The 15,002-nt window shown below is 35.6% G+C and overlaps 1 protein-coding gene across 1 annotated transcript; it reads left to right on the top strand.

The window, feature by feature from the left end:
• Positions 1 to 310: 310 nt before the first annotated feature.
• Positions 311 to 5,714, top strand: mat2ab (methionine adenosyltransferase II, alpha b). Its single transcript, XM_042725140.1, has 9 exons — positions 311 to 474; positions 1,635 to 1,712; positions 1,837 to 1,959; positions 2,604 to 2,716; positions 2,791 to 2,934; positions 3,062 to 3,280; positions 4,115 to 4,297; positions 4,398 to 4,531; positions 5,385 to 5,714. Exons 1-9 carry the CDS (start codon positions 381 to 383, stop codon positions 5,485 to 5,487), a joined length of 1,191 nt encoding a protein of 396 aa, XP_042581074.1. The 5' UTR covers positions 311 to 380; the 3' UTR covers positions 5,488 to 5,714.
• Positions 5,715 to 15,002: the final 9,288 nt, after the last annotated feature.

Genomic DNA, 15,002 nt, shown 5'->3' with positions numbered 1-15,002 from the left:
ATATTTCCATAGGTTACCATAAAAGAAAAGGTATGTATCTATATTTTTGTGTGTGTCTATGTAAATTCGTACCTTATTAATGATATTTTTAAGTGTTATAACAGCACGTTGCGCAAGTTCATGGACTTCGCACAAGATGCAATCCCATGCGAGTTTACGTCATCATGACATATTACCACACTGCCCCACAGATTTCTGTGCCAAACAAACTCCTCTCGTCGTGGTATTGTATTGTTCCCGTGAGATGAGGGGTGGGTTGAGTGCGGGTCATTAATTGAGTGGGGCGGGTCCATAAATACTCTCACGTTCCTCGGAGGGGTGACAGTTTTCCTGGGTTTTCGAAACGGGTGTGCAGAAGTACCGCAAAAGAGAAACTAAAAATGATGAACGGAGAGATCAACGGTTTCCACAACTCTCTTATCGAGGAGGACTGCTTCTTGTTTACATCGGAGTCCGTTGGAGAGGGGCATCCAGGTAAAACGTCCAAACAAACTTGGGCGACTTTACAGTATTCAACTCGCTATTGTATAACAGCACCTGTGCCCGGTCGCACTGTACGGTCGAAATATTATTCTTATTAGGGGTTTTTCAAACCATATTTTAACTAAAACAACGTTGTATTTGCTTTTGTTTGGACACATTTAAATGAATATAAATCAATGTTCAGATTAAATGAACGTTTGGTCTCTATGTACTCTGATGCGCTGTAGATTTGAAAACTATTGTACTTGGTTTCTATGGCTGTGTGTCAAAAACTAGTGAGCGGCCATCCTAGACAGTATTTTGAGCACAACAGTCGCCTTCAGTCTACCTTAAACACATGCACACTCATCTCAGCTGACACTGCAAACGCCTCTCATGCCCATAAAGATAGTCTAGGTAGGCAGATCAGCAGCTTTTGAGACGCAGCCTCGCGCTACACGTGGGATCAAACATGGGGTCTGAGCGCAGACTCCGCCCACCGTGAAAACGACGCTGCATTTGCCGCCAAAAAAATTCGATACAAGTCACGCTAAAATTATTAAAATGTTCAGACACTTTAAATTACAGTTTAGTTTTAGTTTTAACAAGTTACAAGCTCCAAGTTCGTTGCAGTTTAGTTTTTATTTTATGGACATACTACTTAAATAAATAAAACAAGCAAGGCCTTTTGAATTTAAGAGAACATTTAAAACAACTGTACCTTAGAATACAGAATAGTGAGTGACTGGATCACAGACAATATAAACTTTTGTTGGAGCAAAATCGATATATAAATTTGCATGAATAAATAAATAAATGGCTGTTTAAAAAAGTTGTCATAATTTATTCTTCAAATACTGATCTTTTAAATGTGAACTGTAAAGACCACAGATTTTTATAATTTAGTTTTATTACTAACCTTTTTTTTTATTGTGTTGTGCTTTTATTGTGTTGTTTGTAAAATAACCATGAACAATATATAGGCTGTTATTTATTGAAAGTAAAAAAAAATCTTAAAAAAATATATCTTTTCCCGTTTCTTATTTGTATAAGCTTAGTGTATTTGGTGCTAGTTCATTCTCAAGCACAACACAACACAACAAGCAAATACAGTGTGGATTGTGACAAATATATAAAGAACAGTAATGAATGTTCTTATTTTCATTGTACAGATAAGATATGTGACCAGATAAGTGATGCCGTGTTGGATGCTCACCTGAAACAAGACCCAGATGCAAAAGTGGCTTGCGGTATGTTGTCTTTGATTTCTTCTAATTTTCAGAATCATTTTGTGCTTGCTTGAATATTTTGCATGTGTCCTTTTCCAATATCATGAATATGAATGTTTCATGGTCTTTTTTTTTCTTCTTCTAGAAACTGTAGCCAAGACTGGAATGATTCTGCTGGCAGGAGAGGTGACGTCTCGTGCTGTTGTTGACTATCAAAAGGTGGTCCGGGACACCATTAAACACATTGGCTATGACGACTCATCCAAGGGTTGGTTTGAGGATCCATTTTATTATACATGCTATATACAGCATTTAACGTTCAAAAGTTTGGAGTTGGCACAAGTTTTTGGAATAACTCTCTTCTGCTCACCAAGGCTGCATTTATTTAATCACAAATACAGTAAAAACATTATGTGACTATATTAGTGACTATATTATTACAATATTAGATTATAATAATATTGTGAAATATTATTGCTTTTTAAAAAAATATATATATATTGTTTTGTATTTGAACAAATTTTAATATTCCTGTGATGCAAAGCTGAATTTTCAGCATCATTACTTCTGTCTTCAGTGTCACATTTATCCTTCAGAAATCATTCTAATACGCTGATCAAGTGATGTTTATGTGTGTTTTTATTATTGTTATCAGTATTATTTTCGTTGATAATTATGTGTTTTTCTCTTTGAATAGAAATTTCAAAAGAACCACATTTATTTGAAATAGAAATCTTGTAACATTATGTCTTGATCATTTTAATGCACCCATCCTGAAAAAAAGTGAATTACCCCAAACCTTGAAGAATTGTAAATGGATGTGTGGAGATTTTACTGTAATGTAATGTAACTGAAACAGGAGCAGATGAATGGCCAACAAACTCTTCCAAATGCTCTCTCTTGAACCCATAGGCTTTGATTATAAGACCTGTAATGTCCTGGTGGCTCTGGAGCAGCAGTCTCCAGACATCGCCCAGGGTGTTCATTTGGACCGCAATGAAGAGGATGTTGGGGCCGGCGACCAAGTCAGTACAGTACTAGATCTGTAAATGCATCTCTTTTAATAACATTTCAGTATTAATATTTTCTGTTTTGTCAGGGTCTAATGTTTGGTTATGCCACTGATGAGACGGAGGAGTGCATGCCACTCACTATCGTGCTCGCACACAAACTTAATGCCAAGATGGCTGAACTGCGGCGTAACGGCACCCTGCCCTGGCTCCGACCGGACTCCAAGACTCAGGTCTGCTGAACAGCATTTCGAAACACAAAAATGTGTAAAATCCAGCTTGCATAGCTAGAAGTGCTTGCATGCAGGTACTTGTTTAGACTGTGTTTCCTGACAGTGCACTGTGATTCTTTAAAAACAGGTTACTGTGCAGTACCGACAGGAGCGTGGCGCCATGCTGCCGGTGCGCGTCCACACTATTGTCATCTCTGTGCAGCACGATGAAGACATCTGCCTTGACGAGATGCGTGATGCTCTTAAAGATAAAATCATCAAATCTGTGGTGCCCTCTGTTTATCTGGACGACGATACCATTTATCACTTGCAGCCCAGCGGTCGCTTTGTCATCGGAGGCCCTCAGGTAGAGTACAAATAATGTTAGATACTATTTCTATTTAGTTGTAGTAGTTCGTACTACATTATTTTGAAGCCATTTTTACTCAGAAATTGTTAGTGCATTTCACAAATAATTAAAAGAACTGGCAAATAAAACCGAATTTAACTTTACATTTTGAAGTAGAAAGTATTTAAAAAAAAAAAAAACCTTTATTGACAGCTACGCAAAAACATTTTTTTATAGTGTAGTCATGACAAAGTATCCTCATTTTTGTCACTTTTTTGCAAATTTTAAGAAAGATATCTGGCTTAATTGACTCCTAGCATAATCAAAATAAAACGGAAGAAATGCATAGAAAGTTATTAGAATTCTCACATATTTTAGTCTCTCACAAGCTACAGTACATGACATGAATGTCAGTGTTTATCATAGTGAAAGTCGTGACATTTGCCAAGTATGGTAACCTATACTCTGAATTGGTGCTCTGCATTTTACCCATCCAAGTGCACACACACAGCAGTGATCACACACACACCATGAACACACACCCAGTGGGCAGCTATATATCCAGCGCCCGGGGAGCGACTGGGGGCTCAGTGCTTGCTCAAGGGCACTTCAGCCATGGGTATTGAGGGTGGAAGAGAGCGCTGTTTATTCACTCCCCACCCACCTACAACTCCTGCCAGCACTGAGACTCAAACCTGCAACCTTCTGGTTACAAGTCCAATTCTCTAACCATTAGGCCACAGCTGCCCCTATAGTGTCAATTTTTTGGTAAACTGCATGGAAACCAATGGGGAATCAGTTTGACCAGAGTACCCAGATTTTTAACACAAACAGCTTTTTCTACTCACGCAGGGTGATGCTGGCTTGACTGGTCGTAAGATTATTGTCGATACCTATGGAGGCTGGGGAGCCCATGGAGGAGGAGCTTTCTCTGGAAAGGACTACACCAAAGTGGACCGCTCTGCGGCGTATGCTGCCCGCTGGGTGGCCAAATCTCTAGTGAAGGCCAAACTGTGCAAGCGTGTTCTTGTGCAGGTAAGTTGGCCAGATATTTTGTGTTTTGCTCCAAAAGTATAATCCTTTTGAATTTGAAGTTCATTCATAAATGTATGAAATTGTGTTCACAATGATGCAGGTTTCTTATGCCATCGGAGTGGCACATCCTCTTTCCATTTCCATCTTCCACTATGGCACATCCCAGAAGAGTGAGCAGGAGCTGCTTAAAATTGTCAAGAAAAACTTTGACCTTCGTCCAGGAGTCATTGTGAGGTAACGGCTGATCTCTTAACACATTAGCCTGTGATCCTCTTCCAGCTTGAGAGTGAATCATTCATGTTTTTTCTGCTTCTGTCTGTGCTTCCTTTTTCTTTGGGTCTTTGCATCTCCTGATTCAATCAGAAAGCTGATAGTAGTTCTAGCAAACTCATTCAACTTTTTCCAAGTAATTATTCAAGATTCAGAAAAAGAGTCGATGATAAAATAAAAGCAAAAAACAAAATGTAGACGAGAACAAACACTGCATTTATTTGATGACAAATAAAACAGTAATATTGTGAAATATTAAAAAGTAGTCAGATAACTGGTAATGTAGAAAGATGGGTATTTTTATTTAATTTTAGTCCCAACTTTTGAAATCCCCTGAAAACTTTTGTACTGTAACATCATTGTAGAGATATTATGCTTGTTGCAACGTTTTTGTACAGCATCATGAGTAATGTAATGTAATTTTTTCATCACAAATTCCACATTAAACGGTGCACTTTACATCCCTGACACACATGATTTTAAGCATCCTTCACAGGTTGATACTCAGTCACTTACGAGCTTCCACTCTGCTTAGGATGTTGCCTTAGAAGGTAGCTGCAGGTTTGGAACAAAGCCATCATGTTTCCTCTCTGGATTCAAAGTGGTTAGCTAGTATTTACTATCTATCAGACTTGCTCTCTAATTTCATGCTGCAGTTTCCTTCTTCAGGCCAACTAGTGAGTGTGACGGTAAGTGATCGCTTCATCTCCTTTCTGGCTGGCTGGGTGTTTAACTGTGCACTTGATGTGTCATCTACATGATAAATTCATGCAGTTGTATTTTGAACAGTCAATAATCCACGGCTGATGTGTTCTAGGGAGCTGGAGCTGAAGAAGCCAATATATCAGAAGACCGCTGCTTACGGCCACTTTGGTCGTGAATCTTTCTCTTGGGAAGTGCCCAAAAAGCTGCACTACTAAACCATTTGTCAAGGTTTTTCCTCTCTAGGCCTGTTGGCGTATTCTACAGAGAAGCCCACATGGCTTATGGGGAGAAGTCTGGTTATTCTGGTACAAGTCCTGCTGGTCCATCTTACTTAAATCTTTTTCCTTTCTTTTCCCATCATGTTGCAATCACATTCAGTTCTTAGGCTTTTTGAGTTTCAAAGGTGATTAATTATGATTCATCAGCATTAGGATAAAGGAAGTCTACTACACAGATTAACACATTAATTTCAATCCTAGGAATTGTAAACTGGTTGGCCAGGATTAATTACGGATTTAATTTTATGCAGAATTACCAAGCCCTTCACCACTGTATCATAAGCATTCCCAGTTGTTTTAACCTTGTGTATTTATTTGTGCTGTACGTATTGAAATCTGTAATCTGGAGGTCAACTCTTAAGCTGTATGTTGTGATAACTTCTCTCTAGTGCTCTGTGGTTCCCAAGTGTCATACAGAAAAACTTTGGGGACCCGGCCACAAGGAAAGTGGCTACTTGCAGTGCCATTTATTTTGGCCAACACTAATGCATTATTAGATGCTTATTGTCTTTCTTCTTTCACAGTCTTTCCTTAAACAGAGGGATAGCAATTGGCTGGTGTTGTACAGAGAAACTAGCCTTGTTTACATGCATTCTCTCTCTCTCTCTTTCTCTCTTTTTTTTTTTTTTTTCTCTCTCTCTCTCTTTTTAATATTTTTTTTTTTCCTGTTTTTTTTTATTTTTAACAATAAAATGTTTTCTATTATGACATAAGGTGTCATCATCTTTTTTCCCCCTCCTTGTATTTATAAATTTATAAATATAGGTGTATCTATAACTGACCTTGATCTTTTTGGCCTTAGGAATTAGGTTTGAATTATATATTAAAAACATCATGCACAACAATTAAAAAATCATGAGTTTTAATAAATATTTACTGATGTCATATAAGATGCATTAAATGAATGGTCCATGTTTGATATGACAATCCCACTTTGTCATAAATGCACTAAATAAATACAATGATGACCAATTAGCTTTTTTATTGAAAGAAAATTTTTGAAATGAACACATTTTTCATTTTAGTAACCAATGGCTCCCAAGTCGTTTTATACCTGTGGCAATGGCAAGCCATTTTCACATTTAATCTATAAAACATGCTAATAGAGCTTATTTTTTTAGCGACTAGTATCTATTTCATTAGGTATTACTGCTTATTCTTTAGCAACTAGTACCTTTTTAAAAGATACTAGCACTTATTAAATAATAGTTCTTATTAGGTACTGGTACTCAATAATTAGATGCTAGTAAGTAGACGCTAGTACTTATTTATTAGATATTAACACTTATAAAACACACTACTTATTAGATACTAGTAGTTATTTCAATAGTGACTAGGAACTATTCTGTTGTTAGTAGAGTCATTTACAATTTTTGCCATTGACTTCTTTGGGGATCTGTCATTCAGATATCAATATATTAATTGATAACTGTTAAGTTCTGACTAGTATGTATTCCAGTAGTGACCAGTGCATATTTTTAATTACTAGTAATTATTCATTAAGTGCTTCCACTTATTTTTTCAAGACTAGTAGATACTTGTACTTAATTATTACACACTGATACTTATTATTAGATACAGTACTACTATTTAGATACTACTAATTCATTAGATACTTGTACCTATTAAATAGATACTAGAACTTATTCATAAGATACTAGTATACATTTATTAGATTCCAGTACTTATTCCAAATGTTCCTTGTAAGCATTTTTAAAAATAGTGTTTTTTTTTGTTTTTTTTAACTGAAACCATATGTTATACGTTGGAACACCACTCTCTCATGAATGTGAGTAGGACAGTTAGAGATTATGCTTTATAAAGTTTTAAATATGGATATTATTCTAACACAAACACAGTAGGCATTTATTAAGAAGCCGTGTGGAGTACTTTTATGATGGATGGATGCTCTTTTTTGTTTTTCAAAATCTCAACCCCCATTCACTGTCATTATAAAGCTGGGTAGAGCCACAATATTTTTTAATAGATGTTATAATAAGTACATAACATGGAACAGGACTGTAAAATAGTGTTACTAGCACCTAATGAACACATACTAGTCTGAACAGTGGATAACTGAAAGACAGATCCCCATAGAAGTCAATGGCAAAAAATTAAATGTGTTACTAGTAACAATAGAATATATACTATTGAAATAAGTACTATGTCTAATAATAACAACTAGTATCTTATGAATAAGTACTAATATCTCTAGATACTATTTAAGGATTAAAGGTTAAAATGGCTTTTCACGAACTCCAAAACATTTTTATTTTGGTCAGATTTTATTAGAAATGCCATCACACCCATTTATTGTTCAATTTTTTTTTTTTTTTTAGTTTTTATTTACTATAGTTATTCAAAAGTCAATGGAAAAAATCTATTTGTGTTTTGTTGAGGGAATCAGGATAAAGCCTACAAAAATATGTCATCACTGCAGTGTCTCTTTGGGGTATTTATTATTTTCAAGATGGGATTTCCTTTATGAAAGCTGCCATGTTGCATGTTGCAGTTTCTCCCAGTTATGGTAGCAATCTTTGCTTCCAAACTAATTTTTGCTTTGGTTCTGCCCCCCAAATTCCCCTGTACTATAATTCACAACCAGTGTACAGGTTTATCTTAGTGGTCATGACTTGATAGGGTTCACCTTTATGAGCAGGAGTGAGCTGATCTGTGATCTGCGCTGTCTCAGCACATCGAGTTTCTTCTGAAGATGACACCATCCTCTGTCCCTGCTCCAGCTGAATGATGTAGATTACAGTAGATACAGTGTTTCTCAGTCAATGAAAAATACACCTTTTTAGTGTACAGCTATGAATAATGAGTTTCTATACCTTTTATGTAGCTGATATTATGATAGCTGATACTATGATATAGACAATTTTCCCCTTTTCTTTTTTTTCAAATATAGTGTAATAGCAATTCTTGTTTTTTGTTAGCTTTTATTTTGCATTTGCTCATGTTAAAATATCTTCTCACTTGATAATTTAGTATTTGCTTTAAGCGCTCATTGGTGAATCAATAGTTGCACCAGTCACACTGCTGCTTCAGAAAGTTGCATGTACTGTATGCAGAATCATATTCATATTTTGCTCTTCAGAAATAGTTTTACAGTTACACTGTACCATACCAGTGAGCAACCATGAATAGCATGTGTGCTCAACTTACGTCTAGTGTGCTTATTTTCCAAATTTAAATATTAATCACTGAACATGCCATACTGCCAAGGAAACACCCTGAGTGTGTATCAGTTGCTTATATTTATATCTTGCATCATATCAGTGGCTTGTACAGTACTGATATGTGCTGACTGATGTGAAATAATATCTTATATCTTTTAGTGAAAGTTAGTGTCAACTAAATGAAAGGTTACATCATAAACTGTCAGGCACGTGTTAGGCCTACAAGTGATGCATAAAAACAATCCAGCTAGACTTTTTTTTTTTGTAAATCAACCTTTCGTGGAATGTTATCACTTATTACTGTAACAACTTTGAACTTAGTGAATGGAAATACTTTCTGACCTTCACAAACATCAGCTCCGTTTGGAAGTTTCACATACTGGCCATTATTGCATCATCCACAGTTATCTGACAGCCTGAAGCCATGTGACAAAATAGGAGCAAGAACACACTACACTACACAGGCTGAACTTGATCTGGATGAAATTTCCATTGGACTGAAAGGGGTAATGCAGAACTGAAAATGCAGACCAATCAATAGAAAAAAACTAAACATGTAAACACTTGCATAAGACTTCTCACTCAGAATCAAAAATACCTTACGCACGTGCGGCGCCTTGATGCATATGTTTACCAGAGCCCTTTTATAAGATCTTTGATGTTAACTTTCAATTGACTTCTTACTATCATGCATATTTTTATTTACATGTTACGAACTGGAGGCGTCTGAATATTTACTAAATATTTGCTAAAGACAAAAGGGTTAGCTTTATTTTGATATCATCAAGGGAAAAACAAACAAATAAATAAATAAAAACGAAATAAATAACTAAAAGTTAAATAAAAAATAAATAATAATAAATAAAAATAAAATGACAAAAAAAATTAAATTTAAAACAAACAAATAAATAAATAATGAATGAATGAATAAGTAAACAAGTACATTTAATTAATTAATTTAAAATGTTCCCTACACTCAACAGTCACATGCGTACCTCGTGACTGGTTTTTCCTCAGCTGTAGCAGTAGGGTGTATATTGAGTTAAGCTGAGAAAAGAACACGCTCATTAAAGAGCACTGACACACAGGTCAGGATGTCAAGAAGTAAATATCACTGCATGACATACAACTGGATTATGTGCAGCGAGAACAGGTGGAAAGACCAAAGCATTTTAAACTTTTACATGCACTATGGTGTCAACCGACTCAAGATCGCTGTCTTAGTATCTATGAAATCACACAGCACCAAATTACAAAAATTTAAAACTAAAACATCTTCAGGAAATGAAAAATACAAATACAATTTAGCAATATTATTGCATATATTTATGAATACTATATCCTAAAAATAGTTTTTATTCATTTTCAGATTTTTGTTTAGAATTAGATTTAAAAATCAAAACAAATTTATGTTTTATGCAACAATTTAACAGCAAAACATATAATATGTACATATAAAATAAACTAAAGAAGAGGGAAACATCACATTTACTATTAAAATACTGCAAAATCACAACGTGGAGACACGTGCAGGGGTGTGTGTCAGACTCCTCACTCTCTTTGGTCTCTGAGCATCCAATCAGGACGTGGAGAGACGGGTAAGTTATGTGGGAGGAGCATGCATGGGAATGTGTACATTTGTTTTCTCTCACACAAGGGGTGAGCACACTCTCTGGAGGGGGGAGGGGGTGTTGGGTGTTGATCCAATGCCATAGCCTCACTCCCTTGAAGGGCCTCTAATTCCTGTGGTAATGGCCCCTCCTGTGGAATACTCTTATGTAATCTTTGTGTTAAAATCAAATGATGAATTACCTCAGTTTTATAACTAACAACTGGTGCGGGAAACTGTACCTTATAAAATAGATCCCTCTATCTCTAAAATCTGATTGGATGAGATAAAACATTCAAAACGGTTGTCAAGTTGCTGATATATACATAACTGATCACACAGCAACTGAAATCCAAGTCGGTACCTGCTAATCAGGGCTGCCACTCCCTGACATATTGTAACGTTACATTATGTAACTTTTGTTTGTTTAAAGAAAAAAATGTTGTTAATGAAAAAAAAAAAAAAAAAAAAAAAAAAAAAAAAATCTCTCACAAAAACTGTCCCGACAACTCTAATATATCAATTATTAGGCTATAGGTCTATCAAATTGTATTTGGCTAAAGTCATACTTTTCCCTAAATATACTTTCCTTGACCCATAATGATTTATATTTAAGAGTTGACAGAATGGATTTCATGGGAAACTATATTGTATATTACATATATAACTATATAACGATATCGTTGACTTTGAACTGAACTGAGCTGGATGATGACATCACTGAATTCAATAATGAGCTGCCTTTAACTGACAATTGAGTGTTTACTATTGTCCTTGCATTATTGACACATTATTTTCCTATTTAATACTGTAAAGCTGCTTTGACACAATCTGTATTTTTAAAAGTGCTATATAAATAAAGGTGACGTGATATGACGTGACATGACGTGACATGACGTCATATCTGTACACAGAGAAATGTAGCTTTAACTTTGGGTATAGCACTAAGTTTTGTTGTCGCAATGAACAAGAAAAACAAAAGTAAAAACAAACAAACAAAAAACTTATTTATGTGTCCATCTGTATACATGTGTAAACCGGTACCTCGAACCACATTTCATCCACGCAAAGGAGCAGAGCGAACATTCTACTGCACGACGCATGCATTCATTTTTTAACCACTAGAGGGCCAAAAATTACATAGTGTAGCTTTAATATATGGAAGGCAGATAGGGCCAAAAGTCTTTAAATGGAAATTCACCTGTCAACATGCACGGTTTGTCTGCATTAACACAGGAACATGCACAGCAGCCAATGAATTACAGTATTTAAGGTTGTTTAGTTTATCATTCGTTCTCAGGTCGAAAAGTCTTAATTTACATTGTTACATTTATTAATTTACTTTAGAACAATAGATAACAGTAAAGCAATGCTATAATAAACTAAAAAAGGATTAATATGCGGGTAAATCTAGAGGCAAATTTTCTTTAAAAAGTATCACACGTTCAAACACAGCCAGAATGTGCACTGGTTGGTAGACACGTTCAAACTTGTCTTTAAATGGTAAAACTGTGCGTGTTAGGATTGCATTGATGGAGGCCAGAAGTGATGAGGGAAACCGCTGATAAAAGGTTAAAGAGTGATTTATGTGTTCCACATTGTGAAAGTGCAACAATAAAAGTGCAATAGAAACAAAATATCCTTTACTGTAGTGAAATTAAGATTAGCTGTATCAATTGATCTAATTTGCATGTACCACCAACCACAGGTACTACCCATCACAGTTGAACTGGGGTTCTGGAGCCATTTTATAGACTTGACTCCTCCCCTTGGATCATACCATTCTACACGTAAGAATTCTTTACATGCACACATATGTAACAATAATAAATAAATAAAAAATACATCTATATTTTCATAGCACATGACCATCAAAAACAAATAATTCAACAAACAAACTTTTTTTTTTATAGATACATCAGATGGAACATTCGGTGAGGTCACACAAATAGCTCAAACTGGGCTAATAAACTGTATAAATCAATCAGGTTTTTAACTGTGAAAAAATGATGGAAGTAAATATTTGTTTGATAATATATTGTGTGGGTTTGGTTTGGGTTGTTTTGTGGGATTGATTGTTTGTAATAATTGTGTGTTTATTCTACAATAAGTTAGTTATTATTGTGTACTGTTTTATAATGTACTACAATACTAAGGTGCAGATAATTGCAACTTTTTGCAATAAATAGCAGAAATTGCTATTTTAACAGTGTAAATAGAATCTATAGCTATTTATAATTTATAATCTACAGACTACAGACAACCCTATTATTTGTTCAGCAGCCATATCACCCTGCAGCCCAAGACTGGTTGCTCACTGAAGTTCAGCAGGGTTGAGCCTGGTCAGTACCTGGATGGGAGACCTGGGAAAACTAGGTTGCTGCTGGAAGAGGTGTTAGTGAGCAGGGGTGCTTTTCCTGTGGTCTGTGTGGGTCCTAACACCCCAGTGTAGTGACGGGGACACTATACTGACACTATACTGACAAAACTGAGACGTTAAACCGAGGTCCTGACTCTCTGTGGCCTTTAAAAATCCCAGGATGTCCTTCGAAAAAAGAATAGGGGTGTAACCTCGGCATCCTGGCCAAATTTGCCCATTGGCCTCTGACCATCATGGTCTCCTAACCATCCCCTTATCTGCTGATTGGCTTCATCACTCTGTCTCCTCTCCACCAATAAGCTAGTGTGTTGGTGGGCGTTCTGGCGCAATATGGCTGCCATCATTATTAGTATTATTTGAATAGTCTCTTGAACTGCATTTTCACTTTCCTTTTCTTCCTTTTCCCCAATATCTGTCTCTCCCTTTTTTCTTGTACCTTCTTTACAAGTAGCTCTACTGTTATGAACAGAACTGTGTCCACCAATACAACCACCACATTGCAATTTGTTTGCACAGAATGTTGTTATTTATCTTAAAATGACTTAAATACCCTATTTAAAAAACCCTATTCATATAAACATATAAAACACATTTTATAAAGTATCTAGATGTCAAAATTAGTACAATATATTTATTGAAAAATCATAATACTGAACACATTATTGAATTATTAGGCTGTGACTCATTATTAATGTAACTTTATGATCGATAATGATATCTAGTATTCTTGTGATAATATTGGGGTGCTCCTGATAGCCTAACAGGTGCTAGCAGCTTAATACTTAAGGTAAATAAAAACAAATCTATTTAGATATGTATTTACATATGAAACTGACCTGCAGTTGAAGCCCTGAACGCGTTAGTGATGTTGACGGATGCATGGAACAAACGTGAGCTGATTGGCACAGTGCTGACAGTCAAGACTAACCAATTTATGATGTATTATCATTTTATTATCGAATGACAAAATCGGAAATGATCACTTTGGTACACTGGGAAGGCAAAAAATATAAAATATTAATAATAATAATAACAAAAAATAAATAAATAAAAATTTCAGGGCAGCGGGCTAAATCAGCCACCAGGCAACCAGGAATTCTCCCGGTGCTCCCCATGGCCAGTCCGGGCCTGTACATGATTGTAAGGGCCAGAAAACAGGTTGGTTAACACAGATTGACTGTGAATGTGCATAATATGGATGTATGCATTCAGTCTGTGTATAGTCCCAGGCTTATACCACGATAGTGCATCTTTAAACACTAATGAAACACAGAGAAAACTGATGACTTAATACAGACAGAATATGTGTCTACACATAAAAAAGAAATGTGTTCAAAATTTCCACGTTACAGGGACAAACAGTGTGTGTTGATATGGTCAAACTTCACAAGCTCCTTTTAAAGACTTTTGGCCCCAACCACCTTCCATATAAATATAGGAGTGACAATATCATGAGAATGACTTTGTGAAACTGAATCACATGACTGTTTTATTCCACTAAGATGGTTATTCCTTTAACAACAAGCTAATATTGTCTGAACCAGTATGCACTTAGATGCTTTTCTATATTAGTCTATTTAGGTAGGTCAGCATTTATTGTTCTCATGACCATGCTAAATTAAGAGGCAAACATTTCAGATGTGTTATTTCAGTTTTAATATTAAGTGAGTGACATGACATACAGCCAAGTATGGTGACCCATTCGTGCTCTGCATTTAACCCATCCAAAGTGCACATACACATACCCGGAGCAGTGGGCAGCCATTTATGCTGCGGCGCCCGGGGAACAGTTGGGGGTTCGGTGCCTTGCTCAAGGGCACCTCAGTCGTGATATTGCCGGCCCGAGACTCGAACCCACAACCTTAGGAGTCAAACTCTCTAACCATTAGGCCACGACTTCCCTTAAAAAGAAATGTGTGTGTGTGTGTGTATGTATATTTACTATTTGATATATATACTATATATTTGCATTTTGTATATAATTTTTACAATTACATTAGTAATTTAGCGAATGTTTTTATCCAATGTGACAATGGAAGCAATCAAAATCAACAAAAGCAATATATATATATATATATATATATATTTATATAGGTACAGGTACATCTAAAAAAATTTGAATATCATGGAAAAGTTATTTATTTTTTGTAATTTAATTCAAAAAAGCAAAGTTTCTTAGATTCATTGCACACAAACTGAAATATTTCAAGAGTTTTTTGGTTTAATTTTTATGGTTATGATTTTTAGATTTTGGAGATTAGGAATTTTTTATATCATTATA

Source organism: Cyprinus carpio, chromosome B5, assembly GCF_018340385.1.
Source record: "Cyprinus carpio isolate SPL01 chromosome B5, ASM1834038v1, whole genome shotgun sequence".
NCBI lineage: Eukaryota > Metazoa > Chordata > Actinopteri > Cypriniformes > Cyprinidae > Cyprinus > Cyprinus carpio.
Note: the sequence above shows the minus strand (reverse complement) of the source record. Positions and strands in the feature narration are given on the sequence as shown.